At 36.2% G+C, this 27,014-nt stretch overlaps 2 protein-coding genes across 3 annotated transcripts in view; one reads left to right on the top strand and one right to left on the bottom strand.

The window, feature by feature from the left end:
• Positions 1-13,229, bottom strand: part of LOC137285026 (ubiquitin carboxyl-terminal hydrolase 7-like) — a 47,895-nt gene extending 34,666 nt beyond the window's left edge. Inside the window, exons 1-2 of one of the 2 annotated variants that reach the window (XM_067817201.1) lie at positions 13,073-13,229; positions 5,908-6,006 (exon numbers count right to left, since the gene is read on the bottom strand). In XM_067817201.1, the coding sequence (XP_067673302.1) occupies positions 5,908-6,006; positions 13,073-13,100 (127 nt within the window). In that variant the 5' untranslated portion in view covers positions 13,101-13,229. Of the gene's footprint in view, positions 1-5,907; positions 6,007-12,708; positions 13,026-13,072 lie in introns of those variants that run through there. The other variant, XM_067817199.1, reaches the window with a different exon arrangement.
• LOC137285034 (HUWE1-associated protein modifying stress responses-like) lies at positions 12,566-19,963 on the top strand. Its single transcript, XM_067817217.1, has 4 exons — positions 12,566-13,563; positions 14,758-14,829; positions 18,008-18,298; positions 18,503-19,963. The coding sequence occupies exons 1-4, from the start codon at positions 13,365-13,367 to the stop codon at positions 18,706-18,708; spliced, it is 768 nt and encodes a 255-aa protein (XP_067673318.1). The 5' UTR covers positions 12,566-13,364; the 3' UTR covers positions 18,709-19,963.
• The last annotated feature ends 7,051 nt before the right edge of the window (positions 19,964-27,014 follow it).

Genomic DNA, 27,014 nt, shown 5'->3' with positions numbered 1-27,014 from the left:
ACTTGCGGGCAGATCCCCCCGCTATGACTAGGTTCAGTCTCCCAAGGGCTTTGTTTCGTGGGGAAGTAAGCCCAAGTACAAAATATTGCACTTTTGAATCGCGATTGTACGCTTATAATTTTGTTCATTTGTTTTTTTAAAAGCAGCAATGTATATTATATGTCATGAATAAGTGATAAATGTGTTTTATTTATGTTTGATTTTTTGGTTGCATGTGACCTTTAACAGTGTAGTTTGCCTTTGAGTAAATAGTGATTGATTATTTTGTATTTGAATTATGTTGTCTTTTGCACAACAAATAGCTGCAACTTTTGAGAATGACTCATATTTCACAGTCAGCTGCGACAAATGCATCACTGAATTCCCCACACATCTCAGAATCAAATAACAAGGTGTCTTTGTCACAAATACCAACTGTCTTGATAAAACGAAACGAAAGATCCTGGGTATGAAAACGAACACTGTGCTCGAAAGACTGCGCTTGTATGAAATGCAAACAAAGAAAAATTCCAATTTTACAATGTGTAGCATTTTTGGAAATTTTCCAACATCTAGACGTGTAATCACTGCTTACAATACCTCAATACGCTTAGAGTATTCTGGGGAAGAGTATCGTAGCAAGAAATATCAAATTAAAACTACATACAATGCAATCATTTGATAATTTGTAAGAAACTTTCAAACTTTTTGCGCAGTGTGACGCCATGACTGATGCAAAATCACCCAGAACGACAACAGTGCTTATCAGCATTTTTGGCGTGTTCCGTCATTTACAATGTAAATGATAAAAACATATAACAATACACAGACAATCAGAATAATTCTGATTACATACATCTCACATTTATGTACAAAAGATCCCTGAATCAACGAAAGAATCCTTGCAAAATCCTGCCTTGCAAAATCCTGTGTACCCTTGTCAGCGAAGCCGCCATTTTGAAAGAAATCTGTCATAGGTAGTGTCAAACATCAACATTGATGCACATATTAGGCAATTTCTTTGAGGTGCAGGTCGGTTGAACAAGAGTTGAACACAATGGCCATGTCATACCAATTGCACTTTCAGTATTGTGATGTATATTTTGCGGATCGTTCAGATATTTTTTCATGAAACTGATTTCAGTATCTACATACATGTATATCAATGTTCAACATCATTTCATATGTGGATATAGGGTGTGCGTTTTTATTCTTTGAAAATTTTTGATTGTTTGAATAATTTTTACATGGGAAATTGACTCAGTAAGTGTACTATACCACATTTTAAGCCTCTACACAAGTGTTAGAAGATCACACGTAGCCATTACTGCAACATGTGCTTAAGTTTCTGTGATGTACAATATTCAGTACGTTGGGACAAATATTGCAGTTTCATCTGGACAGGTTAATAAACAGCGATTTAATTCAACCTTATAAGTAAAACTGATAATATTAATGAAAATGATTTGTACATTTGATCAAATGTATAGGCACACATATTTAAAGGAATTGTCATTTTTATTGCATTAATTTGTGTCGTTTTTATAGACAGAACAATTATGAAAATTGTGAATTGTGAACAATTATGAAATTATGACCAGGTGCGAGTTTGTCAAAAAGGTTTTATGATTCACTATCATTGTTTCAGTTAATACAGTCAATTAAAATTCGATTAAAACATATTGATGGCTGAATATCGAACTCAGACAATATTGATACAAAATTGTGTACAAATAAATAAACCAGGTCATGTCTGAGTTTGGACAAACCTTACGTCCATGTTCTAATAGTTATATACTGAAAAAGCGATTACTTTGTTCCTTTCATTGCATAACTATGAAGTGAAATAATTACATAATCATAAGAAGAAAAGGTTATATCCTAAATGAATATTCAACGAATATGCAGGTGTTGTGAATTTTCATATACACTAAATTGATGCCAGACAGGTGTGCATGTTGCTCACAATAAGATATGTAGTAAAATCGTGCAACTGTTGATATATTCAGGACACTATTTCAGTGGTAAATCTATTCATTTTATGTTTCATGTTGAATTCTGACACAGAAGCCGAGATCTTTGAAACATTGAGTGGAAATTAGGTTAGATATATACCAATCAGCAAACCAGTCGTCTTTTTCCGACATCACAAAATGCACAAAACATGCCATGATGTCAACTAAAATGTCGCATTATTTTCAGTTATTTCATTACATTTGAAAATGTGGCTGTTACTCCGTTAATAATGAGGCAAAATTAATCAAAATACATCTACACAAACAGGAGAATATGGGAATCTAAGAACTAAATTATGCATTGGATAGGTCCATCCAAATCGCTATTACCTGCTTTCTGATGTTGTACATTAGCATCTTTTCATACAAATTGTGAAACTACCAAAAGGTATCCTCTCACACTGGGGAACTTTGCATTGGGATAGTTTGGTTCACTGTGAACAAAATGTAACGAAAATATACTGTCCGTATCCACAGCAAATTCTCTCCATGTGATCTGAGTTACATTGACCTAATGTTAAGCATAGCAGAGTTATGCCCCCTTATCTTTATACGTGCATGACCTCTCTGTCGACGTTTGACGTTATAGAAGAAAATTGATTTGGCATTTATTGCAAATCATCTCTGATTTTGTGAGTATGACGTTATACATTAGCACACACATCCATTTCATATACACTTATGTCGTTCAGATATCAAGCTGTACATTCTTTGCTCACACTTTCCATAAAATGACAAATTACAAAAATCGTAGCAGAAAAATTCTTCTATTGGTGCACAATAAACAACAGAGAAATGTACTGTTTTTTAACACACACAAAAAATTTTGATAACATTTAGCAGTGTCTATTTCTCAAAGCCCTGAGGTAGTCACAGTTATATTTATAACAACGGATAGGAAATTAAATATTCTACATTTCTGTGTAATTTTATCGTCGTACCAAGATCCAGGACTCACATAACGCTCACTTTTCAAACCTTATGAAAATGTGTGCCTGAAAAAAAAACCCTTGGCATCCAGGGGGTTAACTGTTAACTATGCATATGACCTCACATCGCTTATATGACGTCACAATGCTATGACCAGTGGCTAACCCGAATACTATGACAACATAATAGAATTAGTAGAGAATGGTTACAACTAACATGATTCATAGAAAGAATACATCTTATTTGGATATACAGTAGTGTTGTTGGATTAAATCAGAAATGATAAATATTATACCAAATCATAATTTGTATTACTACACCAACTTGTAAATGCCTTTGAAGAATTACAAATATTAAGACGTTTCTTCAACTCCAAATGCCCATCAAACTAGTGTACTGGTTACCTATCAAAATGTTCTGCACTGAGACTTTATAACTATGACAGTCTAACTGCATCAATGCATGTCATCGCATATTTATCAAAAAATGTTGATCAAATATATTCTTCACGCCATCATATATCCTTTGTCTGCACATTCAATTGCAGATAATGGTATGATTGAAACGACTTGAGGGCATGTTAGTGTGTGTTACCAGTACTCACGATTGACATACACTCAAGGAAAACATTAACACACATTAGCAATGGACAACATATGACAAAATGTCAGGTGGCCGGAAATGTCATTGGGACCACATTGTCACTATTATATGAGACATGCTTATCAGTAAAAGACAGCATACCAGTCCCTATATGCTGTCATATTCATGTTGGCAGAATAATCAATACGCTCACCACAGGCTTTAATCTGCCATTCAGCAACATGTGCCTTATCATGCAAGCAAACGGCAAGGTGCACGCTAAATCCATATATTTGGGTCCAGGAATCCATTATATTCTACAGTATTTGTCAAGTTTCCATCACATGATCAAGGATCAATTTGTGACATTTTCTGTGTACTAATTGTCCTAGCAATTCATCTGAAGATAAGGTATCAAAGATAATGATAATCAGACCTGAAAAGGTATACACACCATGCAACAACGATCATTACCCATTGTACTTTCAGGCATTCTATCAATCTGCTTTAAACCAAAATCACCCATCTTTGTTCCTCAAATATCTTAAATACTTCAGCTTTACTGAATCAATAAACATACACCATATGAAATGTTAAATCATGAAACTTACTTCTGCTACTGAAAAGTAATAAGACCTCAACAAAAGGACATGTGCATAATTATCGCTTAGCATGAGAATTCCAAACTTTCCCCTCTAATATTATTGAAAACACAGCATCAACAAATATATAACACAGTTTAAGATTTAATACCTGAGAGCCATCAATTAATAAAGTAGTTAATGCTAACAGCATCTACAAAATCCATCCAATTGGTACATGAGCAATTACTATCACCATGGTGACAGTATATTCTACAATTTCTAGCATTCTTCCAATAACACAAGGCATTATTACCTCATTAACACGTTTCTAGTCAAAAAGATATATGTATGTGACAAAACTTAATGCATGCTACTTGTGGCTCGGGAGAGGAACTCTGTCATATAAAGACATTGCTGTGACAACAGTTGCCATCTCAAACAGATACACTGATAAAAGCTGGTATTGATTTTTGCATGGCTCTTCTATTTCTTAAATCAGCCTAGTCAAATGATTCCTATCACAATAGACTTCTTAGCCATGGTCTTATTATAGATCTACTCATGTCCTTTAAAGTCTTGTTTTTGTCACAAAGGGAAGGGTTCAGATCTGTATTACTGTACACACGGACATTTCATAATGGACAGAAAATTTAGCAAGACTGAGTCCAAGTACTGATGGTGACCGCATGATAGGAAGCTGATGTGACGTCAAACAGGAGATATGTATCATCATACAAAAAGCTCTTAAATCATGCTGGAGATCACTGAACTAAACCTGTCGCAGATATCAGAGAAGTAAACAATCAGTCAATGCAATGTCGTTATTAATCCTCCTTATACATTAATGAATGTTACTGATCCAGTAATACAAAGCCAAGGATATGTTGGTTTTACACAGAAAATAATGTATTTCTGAAAATATCAGCTAAAAACAGTCAGAATAAATGTATGATAAATGAGGCTAGATTAGAAGTAGCATGGTGCACATGGGGTAAATTAGTGTCTGCAGACAGTTTTAGGTTAATGTGTGCCTTAGTGTTAGGCAAAAAGTGAGAACAGGGCCCTTCAAGTAGTATTGTTTACCATATTTTTAAATATTTTAACCCCTAAAATGTATTGATTTACATACAGAAAAACAGTAAAACACTGACAAATTCATCAGTTTCTTTAGGGAAGATTGGGTCCTGTTATATATTCTTGCAATTAAATTTTACTTGAATATAAATTCCCTTCACAATTTATGTGTACAACTTTTGAGGAAAGTTGTTGTTTAGTTTATAATGCGAAAGCTACATATTGGTAAAGAAAAGGAGATGAACATGGTCGCAAAAATGTCAGTTTTAAGCCTACTCAAAAGGATGATTTACAATTTCAGTCATACTTCCTTTTTCAACTGATGTTGCATACTGTAAAAAAATCAATAAGCGACTAACTACCAAACTGGCCCCGATTTCTCAAGACAAATTTAAGTCTTAGTTTTGACTCAAATTTGAGTAAACACAGGACAATTCATTTCTCAGAATGAACTGAAATCAATATTGAACTCAAACACAGTAGACAATTTCAGTTTGGAGGATAGATTAATTAAGTATGTATGGGTTTTTTCACGTTAAAAATACAGATGAGTTAAAATTCTGCTGTTTCATTTTGTCAAACTCAGCTTGAAATTTGAGTAAAAACTTTCGAGAAGAGCTTCTTTCGAGAAATCAGGGCCTGAAGACTGTTCTATAGAAAAATGGAATATCCACAGTAATGCATGACAAAAGTAACTTGTCAAGACAGGATAGCATACACAAGAAATATTGAAGAATGCCTACCTTCTTCCATCTCTTCTTCTTGGTTCGTGGCCCCCATTTCCTGCACGTCACCATTGACCACCCCACCATTGCTGTCTGTCCCACCATGCTGACTGTCGTCTGTAAAAAGAGAGTGCGAAACATAAACCAGAAAAATAATGCCGCAACAATCACCGATACAAAGTTAACTCTCACCGACTTTGCTTTTTGATAGGGGTGTAGGGGGGCATAGTGGATAAAGCATTTTCAATTATTTTTGCTCATCGGAACACCACTATAGAACAGTGTAAATAATCAATGTGGAACAGGCAATCCAGTGATTGTGCAAAAGTCAGTAAGGTAAGATGATGAATTGAGCCAGCGAGCATTACTATACCATCCATTTGAATGGCTCTCATGATATAATAATATCATGCTGGTTAGAGATAAAGTAGTGTCATTTAGGTTAAAATAAAAATTGGGAAAAACTAGTTCAACTTCAGCTAGTTTTGATAAATATAATTTATTTACATTAACAGTTGTTAGAAGTCTTGGTCCAATCAGACCTTCTAGACAGAACAAGCAAGTTCTGCTTTTTCTACTTTATTGGTTACACGTTTGTCAAAGAGTTTCTTCACAAAACATCCAGCAATCTGCATACATGGTGAATTATTAAGTATGAGGACTGTTAAGTTGTTGCACTTCAGTGAGTATTTATTGAAGTGGAAACTGAAGAAAGTATATTTGTCTAATACAAACTGGGCTGATGATTAAAACATTAAACTTAACACATTTGTGCTTATAATTTTCTTATACAGAACACCCTCTGACTTGACTTGGTGAGAGTGGTTGATAGATAGATACCTGTCACTTGTCATTTATCTAGTAACATCTCTCGCCAAACGAAATTACTTAGAATAACTGTTGACAGGTATTTGGTAACTGGTGAGCTATGTTATCAACTTGCCAACCAGGTAAAATAGAGCTAACCTGGCTGAAAATGGTATGAACGAAACGTCTGAAAAGCAGTAATGTGATATATATCATATCGTGACCTCTGTATTCTATCGTGAGGCACCTGTGTAGTGACGTATCCAATATCCACAAATGGAAGCATTGGTAGACAAGTTGGCTTCAGATGAACACTACCAAAAATAAGCCTGATCATGGTGGTACCATTAAGAGGCACTTAGAATGGTTAGCTCAACAACAACCTGATATTACACTGTTGTCTGTGTTAGCTGAATCAATGGTCTAAAGAATGTTTGTATATGTATGTAAAATCTGTAGTTTTACAGGTTCAACATAGCCATGCAAAATTTCAGAATTGATAGGGACATGAATAACACTAATACAGTCCTAATACATAGTTTTTTCATACATACACATCAATGGGAATAACAAGGAAGCTGAAAGGGGTATATTTGATTCACAAGGATAATAAGGACATTATAATATGTACACTACAAGCTGTTCATTGGTCACGAGGGAGCATTGATTGCTGTGAAATTCCCCTTGTTAAAATTCACAAGGACTGTGTTCTGTCTAAATTTACTGTAATGCAAGGGAAATCTTTTCGTAACCATCATGACATTTTGCAGACGACATAAGAAAACCAAATTTAGAGTTATCTCCCTTTAATCAATTGCATTCACGAAACATCAGTAATTTCTGTGTATCATACATGATTCAATGTCAGATAACGAACTACCATCACAAAGTAGCGAATGAGTTGCCACTGGCAACGGGGTACATTATAATAACCTCGCTTGTAAGTAGGGTACACTGAAAATAATAGATGTGCATTTAGCAAATCAGACAACAACATTTATGTCTGAGATAAGATAATGAATCACGACCACTGTCCATTTGTTCCTACACTATTTTCTTACAACACTGTTTCATAATTCAAGAAATTTTTATGTGTTTTAGTATCAAACGGCCCATTGTGATTATATATATTTCAATACATATAAGTAATGCAACTAACAAACTGTCAGAATACATGATTGTCGTTAATATGTCTCTCAAAAGGTACTCGTTCGAAGATTATTGTTGACTCTGTCACTGAATTCATATGATGTAATTATGAAGGAGGGTTTGTTGAAAGCTGAAAATGTCTGATAAAACTTTAATGACAGTGTCAAGACACCATGTGACACATTTTGTCCCTCACTCATATTACTTGTGGTCAGTAATAGGTTGCATTTTAGGCAAGTCACAAAAATCTTGGCATTACCAAAATAATGTTTTACAATGGTTTACTTGTTTCAGAACCACTGAAAATGATCCACATATTTGACAAAATGTGAATGCTATTTTATGATCACACCACCTTGGAACTTCAACAATTCAAAGGGACTAGTAGTAGAGTGAAAATTACTGAAATGTATTTATGCCACTCAAATATCAATATTTACTTCAATAATCAAATCCACTTTGACATGTCAGAGAGATATGAAATATGTTTGAGAACATCAGTAACACTGTAATTATGGAAAATATACTAAGGTACATTAAGACATCTCCAGAGTCACTGACAACATAGTTTTGTATAAATGTCTATGTTAATGCAGGAATGCTGTGAGACTGCTCATTCAGCAGCACACACCTACCAAAGAACAGTTACAAGTAAAGATGAATAAGGGTCAGTGAGTTTAGTTTCAGACTGAACCCGTGTTTTCAGTTTGATGAGTAAACACTTTAACCACTAGGCTACCCCATCGCCTAAAGAGAAACAAGAAGACAGAAACATCCTTAACCTTGACATCCATACAACTGGAAAAATATTAGGGATGTGTACTTGGGAGTATATTGCACTGCAATATATCGTGGTACTGGTGTCCATATTGTGACACATTGTGAACTTATGAGTTTGACATTGACACCAAATGTAAATGCAGACTATTCTCTACATACTAAGAGCCTATCAATATAGGTTACGGTTCTGAAACCTGTGATTTCAAAACTAGTTTGAACAGTAAAGGATTTAGCACTAGTCCTAATGTTACCATGCTAACCTGATAGACATACACATTCATCTTAATAATCAAACCATTATATACACACTTTTCATTTTAAAAAGCATGAAGACTTGAATGAAGTGAATCAGTTCAAAGTTCTGCTCCTAAAATGAACTTTACCCTCATTAGAGCAAATACTAAAAAAAGGATAATGGACAAATCCCTTAATTATAAATTTCTGCTGTTTTTCTGCAACTTTAAATTTTGATGATTTATGCACAAATATAGTTGCATAGTTCTATAATTGTTTGACAGTTACTCTGTCACACTGGGGGTGTTGTGCACTATGTCTATTCCATAACATTAGAGAATTTAGACATGTCCTACAATTTCCCTGGTGGGTTTTGAATTTATTCAGTATTCCTCTCATTGCTGCACCTACAGTGTTTTCTAATCAACCTATCCCCATTCAATTATACTTGCCAAAAATAGTTAGGAATATACGTAAATTTTGAAATCATTAATAGTGATGTATTAATTTACCGACACACTCATAAGATATCAATCGCAAACATACCACAATATCCCTAACTTATTTTGTCCAGTATAGGACAAGACCATTCAGGGCATGGTAACCTTGAACCACACAAACATGTGACCGAAAAGACAAGGAATGATCCCTGCATAAGGCTATGATGACCGGCACTGACTAATCTCAGTCTTTTTAGCTCTTACAAATATTGTTCATTCAGGATCAATCTATCTATTCTGCTCCAGAACTATGTAAATTGGGAAATAATCCCCATCCTAAGTGGCATCACGCTCTCCACATGCCCTGATGTCAGTGTGTTCAGGCTTCATCTCAAATTCTTTTTAAGTTTCTTTGGAACATTTATTGATACAAGTTTGAATGAATATGATAGGACCGTGCCAAGGACTGTCACAAAAAGCAAGATGAGGAACTGATGTTGTGTTTAGATTTCTTGAAAAGATACTTAATCATACCCACTCAGGAGACAAGAATCTAAATTTGTATGTTTTCCGAATTTGTAAAAGTGACAATAAAAGATATTAAGATATTAAATAATAACTAACTGAATTTAAAATTAACCAGTTAACTAAACATTGTTCTGTACACCTGTGATACTTCAGATATAGCACTAACCTGTCTACTCCTCCAGGACATCTCATCCAATTCTGTCAAAAGTCTCTAATGACAAGTCAGTATATAACAGAATCAGGAGTTATGACAAGACAGCTTTCTTTGACAGCTACCATTTACATTCATTGCAAGAAAGTAATAGAATAACACAATGTTATCTGGATGTTGAATGAATTAAACACGCTGAATGTTTCAAGGGAAATAGAAAATCATGTTAAATAAAATAGTCCATGGTTATCATTGTCATCAGTGAATAACTTACTGTTATGTTCAATAATCAAAATGCTTGAAGTCATTTCAGGAAAGATGTGTTTGAGAAGCTACCTTCTAAAATCATACATCTAGGATAATTAAGTCTGACAGAGAATACCACTATTACCAGATAACATCAGTAATATTTGGGATTACACTGTTTCAGTGAAGTGCAGATTCTTGTACTTTTGGGAGGTTAAGTCCTATCTGGGCCAAGTCACAAAAACTAATGATCTAACACACTTAGCTACTGCAGTTTCCACAAAATGAGTGTTTGAGAACAGTTAATCTAGATCATGTAGTTTGATGCCGAGGCACTATGTCTCACCAAAACCTACCCATCAATACTTAAACAAAAATCACTGTTGGTCAGTGAACATTTATCAAAAGCTAGTGATATATATATATATATATGGAATAACGAATGAAAATTCAACACCTGTAGTGAATATTAACATGTGAACAAATATGCAGGTCAATGGAGAAAAACCTATTTGCATCAATATTGGCAAAATTGATTGAAAACATTCTGACATTGACACAATATCAGTGTTCACAAATATTGTCTGACCCTCTGACAAATATTCTGCAGATTCACTGGTGGTTAGAGGGACATCTACAATCCACCAGACCCAGTGTCCAACTGTTTATTTCACAATAACTTTGACTGAGGTTGTCATATGTGGCATGTCACACTTGTTTGTTGTTCACAAATTATACATTTGTACATAATTTCAAAGTTGATTATAAGAAATGTTAATCTGAAATGTGTTTTTTTCTATGGGTCCTGTAATATTCATGGGTCAGACACCTGTAACTTACAAGAACCAATGTCTTCTTTCGTATAAACACTATTCATGAACACTGCAATACATGAAAATTTAAGCTTATTCTTATCCCAAACCCTACTCAAAATTTGGAAATCATATCTTTACAAAATAAAACATGTCACTTGCATAAGTTAAAATGCCTAGAAAAATGATCTTACACCATAAACTACAGAGCAAAAACAACTAAACAGTGCATTATAAATATGCAAGATAATTTTTGTAAGTGTATAGTCTACCATGTTTTCTACACTTTGAGGTACAACTAACTTTAAGGTATTAAGAATTGGTAACACACTATTTTCTCCACCCTAACTATATCACAAAATACAAATTCCAGTGAATTTCCAAACAGTGACTCACTATCAAACAGACTAGACATGATTGCTTCAATTCCTATATAAATTAATACATTTTTGTACCTGACATGATTTTATACTTACATTATGTCCTACTTATATTCCTGCGGGCACATTTTTTTCAGTCATGAAGTCATGTAGCTTTGGGGATGATGACACTTTTATTACTAAATAATACCCATATTGCTGCATTATGATCAACAAATATATATTCTGTTGTATTTACATGTTTTATTGCCAGTCAAAAAACACATTTCTTTGGATAACTATGAAAGTGTAAACATGAACAGGTCTACATTATTGATAAGTACCTACAGAGAAGTATATCACTGAGCTTAACATTACATTGTTTACATTAAATCGAGGCACAGGGCTTATCCTCCCTTGTCTAGTTACTTTACACAACCAAAACTCCTAAATGGAGCAGAACAAGTGTATTTAACCAAAGGTGTCCATCCTTACAACCACCAGGAGGTGCTATCCACAAGGGTCATCAATAATATACAACAGAATGTGGCCCGAACAGATACTACCATTAGTTCACTAACTGTGGGTTTTTTTCTAGGTGAAAATGAGTTCATAACATTGAATCAATTTCAGAAATACCAAGACTAATACTTCACTTAACCTTTACTGAAAACTGCCAGATACAGGTCTTGCTAGATATAAGCCTTTTAAACTAAACTGAATTCCATATTGACGTATATTCTGGAATGAGCACATGATAAAGTTATGAATCATAAGCTAGCTCTAGAATTCGCAACTGTTACAGTTTATGTTCAATTGCTCATCATACACATGCTACAACAGTTTCATTGCTCTTGTCAAGTGGTGGTTGTCAATAAATGCGGGGAATAACAAGCAATAGTAGAAAATCTTATCAAGTTCTCATGGATTGTAAATGAACACATCTATAATGACTATCACTATAAACACACAAAAAACAGACAGTTTATGTGTCACTTTTCATTCTGGTTGCTAATTTATGCAGTTGTTGGGGGACAGTTCACTCATCCACAATATTCTACTCAGGAAAGAGTCAACTCATCTTTTTAATGAATGTAATATTTAAAACCACCAACAATGATTAAAATTACCTAACCATGTTACAATTCATTTCTAAAACTAGTCGGCATCACTTGCCGCCAGGAAAATGCATGTTGGAGTAAACATTTGGCTTCATGGGTCACGTTGTCGGCCCATGTTTGAGACACCGAGCGCCACTTGCTTTTACATTACAATCTTTTAGAAATGCGAAATAACCACTATCAAAAACCGACCCTCCTTTTGGTCTGTGTCCATTTCCTCATGATCGACTTGATTCTCCTCCTTGTCATTTACATGGTTCATTGTGCTGTTGTTCATATCATTAGGAGAAGTGACCGTACGTTGGCGATCTCGCCCTGTGATCGGAGGACTTCTTTGTGAGACGGTCACTTTCACGTGTTTGCTTGCGATTCGCCCAATGTCTGCAGATTTTACCCCTTCAGCGGGGAAAACTGCTATACTCCAAAAACAGTGAAAATTTTGATTAAAATCCACAGTGATGCACCCGGCTCCTAACAAAAATAAACAAGATGGCCGCCTCGTGCGGGAAGTCTGGGATCGCAGATATTTAAACGACTTGGAGCAAAATTAACTTACCGTCAGCTGGTGTTACTTTTGCAGTCATGATACAGAACAAGCTCTAACCCAGTCCTAATATGCACTGTTAAGACTTGTTCAAGGGCCAAGGAAGAGATTTTTGGTTCCGTGCTACTTCGGCTATTTTCGTCAAATTTGCTGTGTCACTGCGCGTGCGCGAAAATTAGTTCCGGTGTTACGAGAAGGCTGATTGTCTAGGCGGATTCGACATTTCAATCAAGTTTTGTTGAGTTTTATTTTGTCGTATTCACATTTCCATGACAAAGATCAAGTTAGGGACATAATTAAGTTTATGATGAATCCAGAGGAACACCAGGATTCGGAACAACCGGCCGAAAATTGGCTAAGTAACTTTGAGGACCAGTGTCTGGACGATCTTGAATCGGAACCAAACATGGAGGATAGGCTACAGGCTGAGAAAGAATACGCAGTTAAAAAATTATGGTTGACATTTCAAAATTCTGCTACTGCTATTGCTCAACTGTATAAAGGTAATTATAAATATGTGTGACCAAAAGTATGAAATTTTATTCTTGTCAGTCCTCCTAAGATAGAAAGTATATAGAATGGGCCAGTAGTCACCATATCATTTTAGGGTGATTAATTTGTGCCCTTTTCATGACTCTATTTTTCACATTCTCGAAATGTTCAGTACTGACTGTACAGTGTGTAGTTTGGGTATCATTTATTCCTATGAATGTACTTGTGGCATGTAATTATTCTCTCTATCTCTGTCTCCGAGTCTTGATGCTGAAAACCAACATATAAACATGGGGTGGACTAAATATTCACATGATAAATGAGTGCTTTGACCCAGTCAGAGGTTTCATTTTAGTTGATGGTTAGTGCTGGTGGATCAATCAATGTTGCGCCATAACTGTATTTCTAGTCTTGGATGAATTGTTCATGCTACAACTGAGGAAATACAGCTTTTTGCCATCTAATGCAAATTGCCAGTACTGGAAAATGTCCTTGAGTTTTGTGAAATGACACTTTTATTGTGAGTGTAATATATGGGATGTATGTTCCTAAAAATGTTGACATGCATCCACAAATAATATGACTCTGTTGAATTGAAATACATTACACAATCCTGTTATCATACCATTAACTCAACAGTTGAACTGTATTTGAAAGACACATGTTCTATCCTTGTTCATAATTACATCAATTTTAAACTTGTCTGTGTATATTATGGAAAACAATGAGTACAGAGTGCTTGTATAATTTTTTTTGCAATAACACAGGGTATTAATATATACTATTTTCTGCCCCTTTATTCTTGACATATTGGTGAAGATATTCGCTGAGTAATACTGACCATTGAACCTGTTTAATACCAATTGACATCACTTACGTTTAAATGCCCAATGTTAAGGAGCAGTTTCTGAAGCATGGCATTTGTACACTTTGTTGTTTTAGATATGTTGATTCGGACCATTGGATAACCTCTAGGGATAAGTTTAGATAAGACCACTTTCTAATGAGGATATTGTTGGTTCCCAAAGAGATTTCCTGGAATTTGATATGCGTGATCTGGAAAATCACATGGTCACCAAGTCTTAGGCTAACAGCATTACTAAAGCAGTCAGTTTCATGTAAATGTATTGATATTAATGTGACATTGTCATATGACCTCTGATATGGGTATCTATATTGTTTGAATTTTCTTTCTACTTTTTCAGATCGTCAACAAGGACTTTCAATGTGGGTGCCATTTCAGAATGCTGCAATATCTGTAACTAGTTTATACAAAGGTAAGTTGAGGACTTCCTCCTGTCTCATTGTGTAAGATCTGTGAATTCCTGGAAGGGTAAAAGTAGCTCCACCCTTCAAAATTCATTGTCATGTGCTTGCCTGAGACTTCTAAATGGCACTGAAGACAAGTGAAAATGGCAAGATTCGATGACTTAGTATTTTAGGTCTATAATTCTGAACTAGTTTTAATTGCTTAACCTTTGCTACAAATTTATATTTAAATAAGACGACCAAGAAAATGTTAATATTTTCATCTCTTTCATGCAGAATGAACAGCAAACTGAGAGGAACAGGTTTATTAGGCAAACTTATCTAAAAATAGAACAAATGTCTAAAATGAGTAGCAGGTGGTTATTATACATATGTGAATCAGCAAACTGCCCTTAACTCAGTTGTTTACAGATACTGGAATGTCTGGAATATTGCTGTAACATTTACCACCTCAAGATTAAATTCTGCTCCTTAGAATTTTCTCTGTGTTATCTCAATTCAAAATCTGGCTAACCCATGAAGACATGGTCTTAAGTAACCCGTATTTGTTGTAAGAGGCCACTAACAGGAACAGGTGTATTAACCCTTATTTGTTGTAAGAGGTCACAAACAGGAGCAGGTGTTCTGGCTCACTGACTTGGTTGTCACACGTCATTGTGTCCCAGTTGCATAGATGAGTGCTCATGCTGTTCATCACTGTATGACCTGTGATCCTGTACATAGAGCTCTGGTCATGAATCGGTGAAATTGAGCAACATCAAGCTCGTAGAATCCTTGAATGGATGACCATGTTAGGCCACTGACTTAGTACAAAATTCATCTGTTCATCCAGAAGAAAATGGCTACTTGGTGAGATAATACATGTGACTGTTAACCTTTTGGCAATTCACAAGAAGCTTGGGTTGTCTGGGGTGATAATCAGATTCTGAGGTGATAGTAGGCACTATTATATAAGTGAATTATTATCATCATCATTATTACTAACACACAATTTGTTACCCACATGGACGACTGAGTGTCACTGGTGTATCTTAATTACTGTCTTTTCATAATTTATGTGGTCAAAAAATAATTGTCTCAACGGTCATAGATATCTATATTTCGTGGATTTACATTTTGGTGGGTAAACACTACACTAACCCATGCACCCAATCCTTTGGTATTAGCAGTGTCAAATTACCCACCCTTGATTTCCATTTGCCAGTTTGATTTCCACTTCTCAGTCTAACATAGTGATCAGAAATATAAGTGAAAATGTGACATTCAAAATAGCCTTGAAGAGGGATGGAAGTGTCAATCACATGGAAGCCTGTCCTGTTGATTGATGGACTTGCTGAGAATATCAAAATTAGAAAATTAACTAGGACATGCACATGAAAGGGCTAAAAACTCTTTTCAAGGGACGTCTTCATGTCTGTTAAAACACATAGTGGCTTTCATTTTTAGGTGTTACAGGTTATCTCCCATACTATGTCCCTTATGTCTGCATTTGATTTGTCAGTAAAGAGTTTCATTAAGGTACCATAATTTCCGATCATTTGGAACCATGGGACTGGGTCCAAGGAGTAGTGCTGGTTTACCAAAATGTCAAGCCTTGGAGTTACAAGATGAGCTTGTATTTTTCGCTGTTAAGATATAAGGAAATGTCCTTGCATGTTGTTAAAAGCAGTATGCATTAATGTTCAGTAAAGTGTTTATCCCTGAATATTTTTTTCAAATTCAGTACATTGCTGGCAAATTGGTAAAGGCAGCAGGAGACCTCACTCAGCCTTGTTCTATTTATGAAAGTCCCATGGTGTAGTCTTCACTGAATATTGTCATTGATTATGGATCCTGCTCTCACACACACTCATTATATCAAGAATGTCTTTTCCTGTATGTTCCGTTTACTACCTTCAAATAGAAAAAAATTAAATGTAAGTTACAGTGATAGACATTTACAATGATTTAAGTTTATGCTGTTAGGATGCATAGTCAAAATGAAAAAAATGCTGGTGTCATCTCTATTCACTTCAAATAAGGGTCAAACCTGTATCTGATGTCTCACTAACCAGAGCAACATAACTCTATGGTCATTTTGCTTAATATTACCCCCCAAAAAATTAAATGTGCATTTTCATAGTGTTTCAGTAGAATCAGTGTGTCATTTGAAAATCAGTTTATAGTGGTCTCTCCATATGTCATGGTAGTAGGATGGTCTAATGGTGATAGTCTTTCCTTGTTACATCGGAAACCTGTGTTTGACCATGTGGGTACAGTGCATGCAGCCCATTTCTGGTGTTCTTTTTCTTCCTGCCTCGGTGATATTTGTTGGAATATTGATAACAGTGGCATAAAACTAAACTCACTCACTCTTGACAGCTCTGTTCACATATGTATATTAGTCTTATATTTTGCATTTATATCTGTAATCTTAAGGCAAATTTCTCAGTATGAAAAATAATGCTACTTTGATTATGATGAGTAAATCTTGTTCACACTGGTGCTGTGATGACTTACTGCCACATATCACATGAGCAGGCTTTTCTCTTGTTTGTAAACAAACAGGTATATTTGCATGTAAGAAGATACTGGCTCAATGAGAGCAATTCGATGCAATCTTAATACTTTTTACATTGTTACTTAAATAATCTTCCACATTTGCAGCAGTGAGGTTTATGACAAATTGTCTGGATCATTTACTCTCTATAAGGCTTAGATGAGTTGTACAACCCATGTAAACAAAGGATCACTGCATAAATCAAAACAGTGTTACACATTTTAGGATATTTTCTCAGTGAAACTGAATCATCCTAACAATGATGTTTAGATGATTAATTTGGTGTGTAGACTCATAAAAGTTTATAAACATGTACATTATATTGAATGGATTGTATAAGATGTCACAAATCGTCCCATCTTACTGGCCTGTGGCAAATGTACTATGCTGGCTGTTCGCATGGAACCCAAAGTAGGAGAGTAATCTTTTTGTGTGGGTTTTATTTTTGTTGTTGTTGTTGGTTATCAGTTGTGCAGATGGATGCTCACTGTTTTGCCAGGTCCATTATCTGTACCAGGCTTGATTATTTACAGACCGCTTCCATATGGCTGGAATATTACTGAGTGCTGTGTAAAAGTAAACTCACTCACTGTTATGAAAAAGGAGTACATACAATATTTATGTTTTAATTTGTTCTTTGTTTCCAGATAGTGTAGATACTGTGAGGAACTGTATAGATATGGGTGTCCAGTGTGGCCGCCAGCATAAAACCAGGGATATTATTGCTTGGGCAAAGAAGAAACGCCGACACATTAGAAGAGAAGAACTTTTGGCTTTCCTTTGTGGCAAGAACCCTCCCCCTCGTAATAGACTAGGTGTTCCCCAAAGTCGTCCCCCTTCTCGTGTTGGCCTTGACCTTGCTGCTCCATGTCTGCCGGCAGATGAAAAGGCCATTGATAATGACTTAGAGGCTTTCAGAGAGGCTATTGCGCTGCAAGGTAACATATTTAAAATATGCTTGATTGTAACATGTGATGTAGAATTTTGAACAGAGATTTTTTTCTTCACAATGAGATGACCACATTGACCACCTCAACCAAACATGATACTGTGTATATATATATAAGGTCATATTTCATCATGGTGCTATGCTACGTTTTCTGTTTACGTTTATTTATGCTATCTTTTTGCTGTTTCTATAGGTCTGAATGGAGCTATGTCAAACATTAGTGTTGGATACAACCTTCCCCACACTCCAGGGGCACAAGCTATGAATTCACTGCCTAGAAATAACATTGAAGAACTTAATCGATTTATTCATGATGAATTCTCGAGGAACAGAAAGAGGACATCTTCACCTGATGTGATAATGGACTCACCGTCAAGAAAACGCTCTCGTCTGATTTGATGTGTATGATCAGTTAAACAACAACGCTTTCCTTTCCTGGGCTGCAGAAATTGCCAAAAGATTCAAGTGCACATTTGTAAAAAGCAGCTTTCATGTTGAAAGTGTACTTTGTTCTCGTGACACCACGTTGTCAAACCCTCAGCCAGTGGCATTACAATTGACTCCATTATGAACTCATGAGAAGCATCGTGTGTGGAGTGCTTGTCCCTGTTGTTTTCTTCTTCTGTCCCCAGATGCCTGCCTTGTATTTTATGTGATGATGAGGAAGGACTCTGCTGTATGTCTACATATACACCATGGTTTGTGTATGATTGAGTCTAGCATTCCTGGGACAATCCAGATCCAAGGGGGACAACTACAGCTGACAAAATGGGTCTGGAGGTGGGCAGGGGTAGTATTCTCTGTCTGTAAATTCCATGTCTTCTTCCTTTGTTTCATCCTAGGTTTTTATAAACAATGAAATAATGTTTGGGTAACATGATTATTTTGGATTTAATAATTTTGTATGTACATTGTTGGTTGTCTTATTGTCGCTTATTATAGTGTCAAAATGGGCTTTATAAGCTCAGCTAAATGAACAGTGCTAAATGCTAAAGTGATAAGATCATATCTCTTGTGAAATTTAAGTCTTATTTATGTTACTTCAATTAACCTTATTTAATCTTGAAGTATTTTTATTTGATGACAATTTAGAAGTCACGTTATACGAAGTTTAAATCATTTTGGAAAATGTAGTTGTAGTATTTTTGGTTAGTTTCATGTTCAAGGTATTGAAAAAGCTGTCAGCAAAAACCATTTGTACAGTGTTTATTATTTACTCATTTTAAATGTTTTTATCTGTTATGTATGTTAATTATAGCCTTGTAGAGTCGTATAAACCATTTTATTGTTGCAGTCTAGATCTTATCACTTAATGCTTTTCATGCACATCATGGAATATAAACACAGAGTATAATGATGTGTTTACATTCATGACATAGAGTATATGTTTATTTGTAGCGTATTGATGATTGATACATATATCAGTATATCAACGGCTACACAGAATAATTTGAGATGTCATTTTGAAGTACAGGCCCAGTTGGTGTGTCAGTGCAGTGATCATGCACACGTCTCATGTCAAATTTGCTTACACTGGTAATTTAAGATAGTCGTTTAGGCACAAAAAGTAAAAGACTATTTTGTTGAGTTAACTAGTATGGTTAAAGGCAGAATATAAGATCAGTTATTATGAATAAACAGCAACTATATTTTATGCTGGTTTTGTGTTATTTCTGTGACATGTCATAGTCATGAAGACAACTGTTTAGAATTAGTTTTAAGGAAGAGGCTTATAAACGTGTAGAATGAGAAGGATGATTATCTGCCTCTGACAAATAACTGAAAGTATACAGTTTGGTGTTGAAGGCTACATGTTTTCACTTGTATGGATACAATAACATTCAGCTGACTGTCGTGATTTGGATTGTTTTACTATTTATATTGTAAAATTATTTAATGAATATCAGTGATAAGTACAACTATGAATTGTTCATATGAAGAGCAAGTATTTTAAGACGCAGGCTTAATACTGCATGAAATAAACTGAAGGAAGAATGAGCTATGCTGTCTATGTAAAGACGTGCTGAACAGTACACTAGAATTAGTTGAAGATTGGTAAATTGTCTAAATATACTCTAATTACAGATGTAGAACTAAAATATGTATTCCTTTAACAGCCAAAATTTGGAAGTCAGTTCAACAGTTATGTTTTGACGGCATTTTTGTCTTGAGAGCTTATGTTCTATTTTTAGCAGTAGTGTCCCCTGAAATTTCAGGCAGAAGTCTAGAGTTAACCTTGTTTACTGGATACTTTGCTGGTTATATGAGTTCTGGAGTTGAGCAGCAAGAAGTAAATCCAGTGCACACATATGAATGCAGCACCCAGATTAGAGAAGATTTAGGTACAGCTCAGTATTCTGTTAATTCATCAAAAATGGTAGTGTAGTGTAGTCTCAGGCTCCCCCCTAAGGAATGGAAGGAATTACGGCAAATTTGAAGGAATTGCATCTCAAATGTAAACAAATGCAGCCCACTCGTGAAACAATTGCTGCATATCAGAAGTTTAGCGGTAATAACATAAACACAATAACAAGATCAGCCATCTTCGGAGATTTCTCGGCTCAGTTCCGTGATCTGTCGCTCGCATCCTGAAACTCACACATCAAAAGTGACAAGTGACAAAACAATTAGATTTAAAATATTTTGGGGAACACTATCTCAGTAAAGTAAAGATTCTAGGACTTTTGTCGGGTTGAGTCCCATCTGGGGTTCAGACCCTCAGTCGTCTAATCACCATCACACAAGGTCAAAAATTGAACCTGCTCAGCCACATCAGCTTCCCTATAACTGGTACAGACTTTGAGCACCCCTCTGATAAGAGAAAATTAACATGGGCACCAACAGCTTTCATTATCAAAAGGAATCTTGACACTCACAGCCCTTGCCATGCACACAGGGTGATTATTAGTAAGTCAGAATTTGATATCCAGACATAGCGAAGGTCGTTAGTTATCACACTGCATACATATCTAAATAGTTGAGGCAAACGGTATCCTCCGCAGGAGTGTGGACAGGTGACAAAACGCCTCGTCTTTCAAACGTACACATATGATCATGTTTCGCGATAATTCTTTAAAGGCAAGACATCTACATCTACTTATCTTTCTGTTGAAAAGTATGTAATGGACAACAGTTTTAACGGGCTTACACAGCCCATATCCCTACTAAACCACCGACAAAAATAGATCAAATTCGATAAGAAAAAAATGCTCAACAACGTCAGTATCTTAACTGCTAAAATCTTAATATATTTTTCTCTTCTGTGATCGAGGGTCGGTGGGGTAGTCTGATGGTTAACACGTTCACTTGTCACACAGAAAACCCGGGTTCCATTTACTACATGGACAATGTGTGAAGCCTATTTCAGGTGTTACTGTCGTGATATTGCTGGAATAATGCTAAAAGCGACGTAAAACTAAACTCACTCTGTCGGTAATCGACGTGTTACCATGATATTGCCACCTTGTAAGGCTGTGTGAAGGGGGAATAACTCCTACAACCTTATAAGGGACATCCTCGCTATCTCACGGAAAATACGGGAAGGTCACAATTAAATTTAATTGGTTGAGATCAACGAAGCATGAGACTCTTGTATAGAATCACGAGCAGACGCCCAAGTATTTCATTGATCTGTTTGATCGGAATTTTTTAAGTTTGCGAGTAATAAGAAAGAAATATTCTTTATGGATAACAGCTTAATATACATAGGATGCAATATATATAATAAATGCTTCATATATAATAAATAAGTTGTTATCCATAAGGAATCTTATTTTCCTAAGTATTTCATTGTTATAATGTTGATAATATTTATTAATTTTCACGATATTAAGCTATTTCGATCTGTCAGTAAATGACAGTTGTGGGGGGAGTGTGTATTTCTTTGTTTATTATATTTGACAAATATTTTACAGTTCAGAATCATCCCCGTTTATCAAGTTAGAAATTATATCTTACTAAACTCCTGACTGATGTGTTATGTGACACGTTAAGTGACGTTCAAGTGCAAGTTACATTCAACACCTTGTGTGCACCAATTTGTTGGTGTATACAAGCCATGTACTTTTTGTGAGCCTGCACCTCCAGTATGCACGCAACTAACCTCCCTGCTACAGTGGATCAGCTGTCTACGTGATGAGGTAACGGGATTTCTGAGTCCACGAGGAAAGATAATTTGACCACTCGGATTGTCTCCCTTTGGCTTTTATCTCGACCGCACGTGAAATCCGAGCCAGACATCATCCTAATGCATTTTTTCTCAAGATTTAACAGGTATTTGGTTGTTGCTACCCACTAAGATGCGATTTGCGTAGTCATGTTTTAGAACATGATCAACAAATCCTGTTATGGCTTGTACGATAAGCAACCGGGGACTGCTTACTCCCCCTAACAGGTTCCTGAGCAGAAGGGCATTATTTATGCGGGTAGGTGGTTTGCTATGAGGCAGAGCGGATTTGTCGTAATCTATGTGTATTTTCATTGATCTGTAGCGTAATGATAGAGCCTGCGAATGACACTGAAACCACGGGTATCCATGTTAAACGGTTTCACAGCGAAAACGGCACCAGTCCCTACCAGAGCGCGCGCGCGCACACACGCACACGAACAATGTCTGATAATCTTCAACATGATGATAAACACCGTGACATCTAACCAGTGGGTGAGTGAGTGAATGAGTGAGAAGTGAGTGAGTAGAGTTTTACGCAACGTTTGCTTATATCACGGCGAGGGAAAATGATTTTACATATTGTATGTATTTAGAGGTTCGAATCTTGGACTTAGGCGTGACGCGGTCCTCGTTTTCAGGAAGTGATTTCAGGAGTACTTTGACCCCGCTGCCTCACTAGACCATGAAAATCACACCCTCAAAACAACACCATAGACCCGACAACACAAGTCTGGCTGCAATATGATGACGTGTTGCTTTGACCCGACACCTGCATATAGTGTTAGATCCTCCTGCCACCCCGATCTTTATCATTCCACCTGTTGCACAGCCAGTGAAATATTCCTTACATCCTGTGACGCTGATAAAATACATGATAAGCCTGGCAATGATAATGGTGTCCTACTGCGACACACTTTTTCATGTTTTGTTAGGCCACAACAAATCTCCCTTGGATCTAGTCTTCTCTCTTTAACCACTGGAATATATTAAGGACAATCATATTTGTTTGGGGGTTTCTTTGTTTTTGAATGTGTTCGTGTTCATGCGTTAAAGATTTATCAACATGCTTAGCATCAATGGAGAGAAATAAGAAATGGACCTGACCTACACAGTTAAAACCTTCAACAAAAACAGACACGTGCCGAATATTTAGGAGGTAAAAATTCAAAGATAAAATCAGAGTCACGTTTCAGAATAATTGTGTTTCGATTTTGAACAAAACTGGGAGAGAAATGGCCATGAATGTGTTTAATATTACTGCTGTGGCCCACACACAGTCCAGTATAGTTATCCAACAAGATGGTCGATTGTTATTAGTAATAATGATGACATAGCCCATACAGATATTTTTGGCGTTATCTTGTGTATTTATTTCCCAGACAACTGAGTGGTGATTTTATCTTTGAGATGACGGCGTTTCTGAGTTATTTCAATAAAAACGCACCCAGCCTCACGAGTCTGACTGAAGAGGCTTCCCTTGCTAGCTTTGTCTGACGCCGAGTTTTAACAATAACAGTTTGATGTGTGAGAAAAGACTAAGCGATGCAGGCCTTATAGTCTGTGTAGCTCAAAAGCGGACCGATGAATTGCAATATAACTCAAAAACTAATAAGCATAACATACTCAATGAAACGCTGATCATAATCAAATCATCATACCAACTCTGTGAGGTTTTCGCAGAATTTTTGTCCTAATAATAAAAACGTTGTTTAACAAACTATCATTAAAATATTGACTCAGCTCACTGTTTATTACGAGAGTGGAGTGCAGAGAAATGCACGGTCAGGTGTTCGAGAAACACGTGCACAAGTGCCGAGAAAGATACTCATTCATTAACCTGTGCTGTGCTGTCTCCAAGGTTCCTCGTACACCTGGCTGTCCCTTTCTCTGAGTTTGTATGATGTTTTGATTATGATCAGCGTTTCATTGAGTATGTTATGCTTATTAGTTTTCGAGCTAGACTGCAATTCATCGGTCCGCTTTTGAGCCAAATGGACTATAATTTCTACCACTTTGACGGAAAAGCAAGGTGCTTACAAACCGAGAAACGTAATCCAGATGAACGCGGATTCACCATCACTTGTGTCTGGAGCACCCGAGTTGCGCAACTCCTGGTGGACATCTTGGACGACATGCAGTGGACAGATACAAGGAGCATATAGACATGTTCATATATGCATCGATGATATTAAAGGCAAGAGTACAGAGAAGAGATAATGTAAAAGACTTTGTGACCCTGATTAATACAATGAGTCACACTGTCCATGTTATTCTACTTACGATTGATATAACTGTTTGGGTATCACTTAGATAGCTCAGAGTGACTCATGGCATATGGAGAAGACATTAAACATTAAGCAGGTAACAATAATATGTACCTTACTCTGATTACGAATGAGAGTTCGTAAAATGACCTCATGTGACAATTGAAAAGTAAATGATTTTAAAAGCCTCATATATATACTCATATTATATATATTTGGTGTTCTCTATTTCAACAAGGGCTCGCGTGAATTTCCCTTAGATAATACTAATTGTATTTAAACAATTTCATGAAATTCCTGGGAATTTTTGGGAATACATTAATTCTCTTGGGGCGCATTGATTTCACGAAATCACTTTTAGGAAGTACATGAAAGGTGTCACACATTCCCTGTAACTTGTGTATTCGCTAAGAACTTATACTTATATAGGGCCAGAGTCAAGTTATAATAACTACACTCAAGAGCTTTGAGAGGATGCGCGTATTAACAAAGTCCTCTTGCCCTAGGGGTATGTCTTTGAGAAAGGTGTGTTTTGTTCAGACTGCTTTTAAAGGTGTTTTAAAGTCTCAGTTTTAATGTCAATTCAGATTCTAAATGTTGTCCTATTTTGTGAACAATGGAAGTGAATAAGATAGCCATTTATCGTAATCTATCCTCTGGCAGTTAAACCTATTATATGGACTAGAGTTTTACAACATATTTCATGTAAAACAAATAGTTAGAAAAATATATGAAAAATGAAAAATAATTAACATAAATAGTTGTATTTACTTAAAGATTGACTGAATTCAAACTAGATTCCAAACTTGCGTCGGCGTTCTTCCCAGAGTCATGTGACACTGACAGAGAGGCGATGATGTCATACAAAGATGAAGTGTTTCCTTACGTATCAATCATCACTTTGCGAATGAGAGAAACACTCTCATGTTAGTACATCTGTGCGCTGCACGTGACTCTTTTACGGCTCCATTTTCTTGGGTTGTGTGGTCCAAGGCATGGCGTTATAAATCTGATTATTTGTGATGTGTGACCTGCCAGGGTTTTAAAACCTATTTTCTCCTTGTGTTTTCCGTTGTGTCGTCCGTGATTTGGTGTTAAAACCTATAGGCACTTGGTGTTTAAGGTTTTATGGTCCGTGATGTGGTGTTAAAACCTATAAACGCCCTGTGTTTTCCGTTGTGTGGTCCCTGATTTGCTGTTAAAACCAACACACTTCGTGTGTTTTCAGTTGTGTGGTCCCTCATTTGGTGTAAAAACCTATCAACTCCGTGTGTTTTCCGTTGTGTGGTCCGTGATTTGCTGTTAAAACCTATACACTTCGTGTGTTTTCCTTTGTGTGTTCGATGATTTGCTGTTACAACCTATACACTTCGTGTGTTTTCCGCTGTGTGGTCCCTGATTTGGTGTTAAAACCTATCAACTCCATGTGTTTTCCGTTGTGTGGTCCGTGATTTGATGTTAAAACCTATCAACTCCATGTGTTTTCTGTTGTGTGGTCCCTGATGTGGTTTTAAAACCTATACACTTCGTGTGTTTCCCTTTGTGTGGTCCCTAATTTGCTGTTAAAAACTATAAACTCCATGTGTTTTCTGTTGAGTGGTCCCAGACGTGGTGTTAAAACCTATATACTCCGTTTGTTTTCCGTTGTGTGGTCCCTGATTTGGTGTTAAAACATGTAAACGCCTTGTGTTTTCCGTTGTGTGGTCCGTGATTTGGCGTTAAAACCTGTAGGCACCTGGTGTTTAGGGTTTTATGGTCCCTGGTGTGGTGTTAAAACCTATCAACCCCATGTGTTTTCCGTTGTCCGGTCACTGACATGTTAAAACCTATAAACTCCATTTGTTTTATATTGTGTGGTCCCTGATGGGGTAATAAAGCCTTTAAAACCCACTTTTTTTGTTGTCCGGTACTTTTAGTGATGTTAAAACCTATAAGCACCTGGTTTATAAGGTCATATGATCCCTGATGTGGTGTTAAAACATGTGGGCACCTGCTGTTTAAGGTTTTATGGTCCGTAATGTGGTATTAAAACCTATCAACTCCATGTGTTTTCCTTTGTGTGGTCCCCGATTTGCTGTTAAAACCTATAAACGCCTTGTGTTTTCCGTTGTGTGGTCCCTGATTTGGTGTTAAAACCTATCAACTTTATGTGTTTTCCTTTGTGTGGTCCCTGATGTGGTTTTAAAACCTATATACTCCATGTGTTTTCCTTTGTGTGGTCCCTAATTTGGTGTTAAAACCTATAAACGCCTTGTGTTTTCCGTTTTGTGTGG

Source organism: Haliotis asinina, chromosome 5, assembly GCF_037392515.1.
Source record: "Haliotis asinina isolate JCU_RB_2024 chromosome 5, JCU_Hal_asi_v2, whole genome shotgun sequence".
Taxonomy (NCBI): domain Eukaryota; kingdom Metazoa; phylum Mollusca; class Gastropoda; order Lepetellida; family Haliotidae; genus Haliotis; species Haliotis asinina.
The sequence above is the reverse complement of the archived record's forward strand: the minus strand, read 5'-3'. Positions and strand labels throughout refer to the sequence as shown.

What these genes read in the sequence shown, in the direction of transcription:
- LOC137285034 (XM_067817217.1), top strand. Translation starts at nt 13,365, where the DNA reads ATGATGAATCCAGAGGAACACCAGGATTCGGAACAACCGGCCGAAAAT. An exon ending in TATTGCTCAACTGTATAAAG is followed by an intron (nt 13,564 to 14,757) that starts GTAATTATAAAT and finishes CTACTTTTTCAG; the next exon opens with ATCGTCAACAAGGACTTTCA. An exon ending in TGTAACTAGTTTATACAAAG is followed by an intron (nt 14,830 to 18,007) that starts GTAAGTTGAGGA and finishes CTTTGTTTCCAG; the next exon opens with ATAGTGTAGATACTGTGAGG.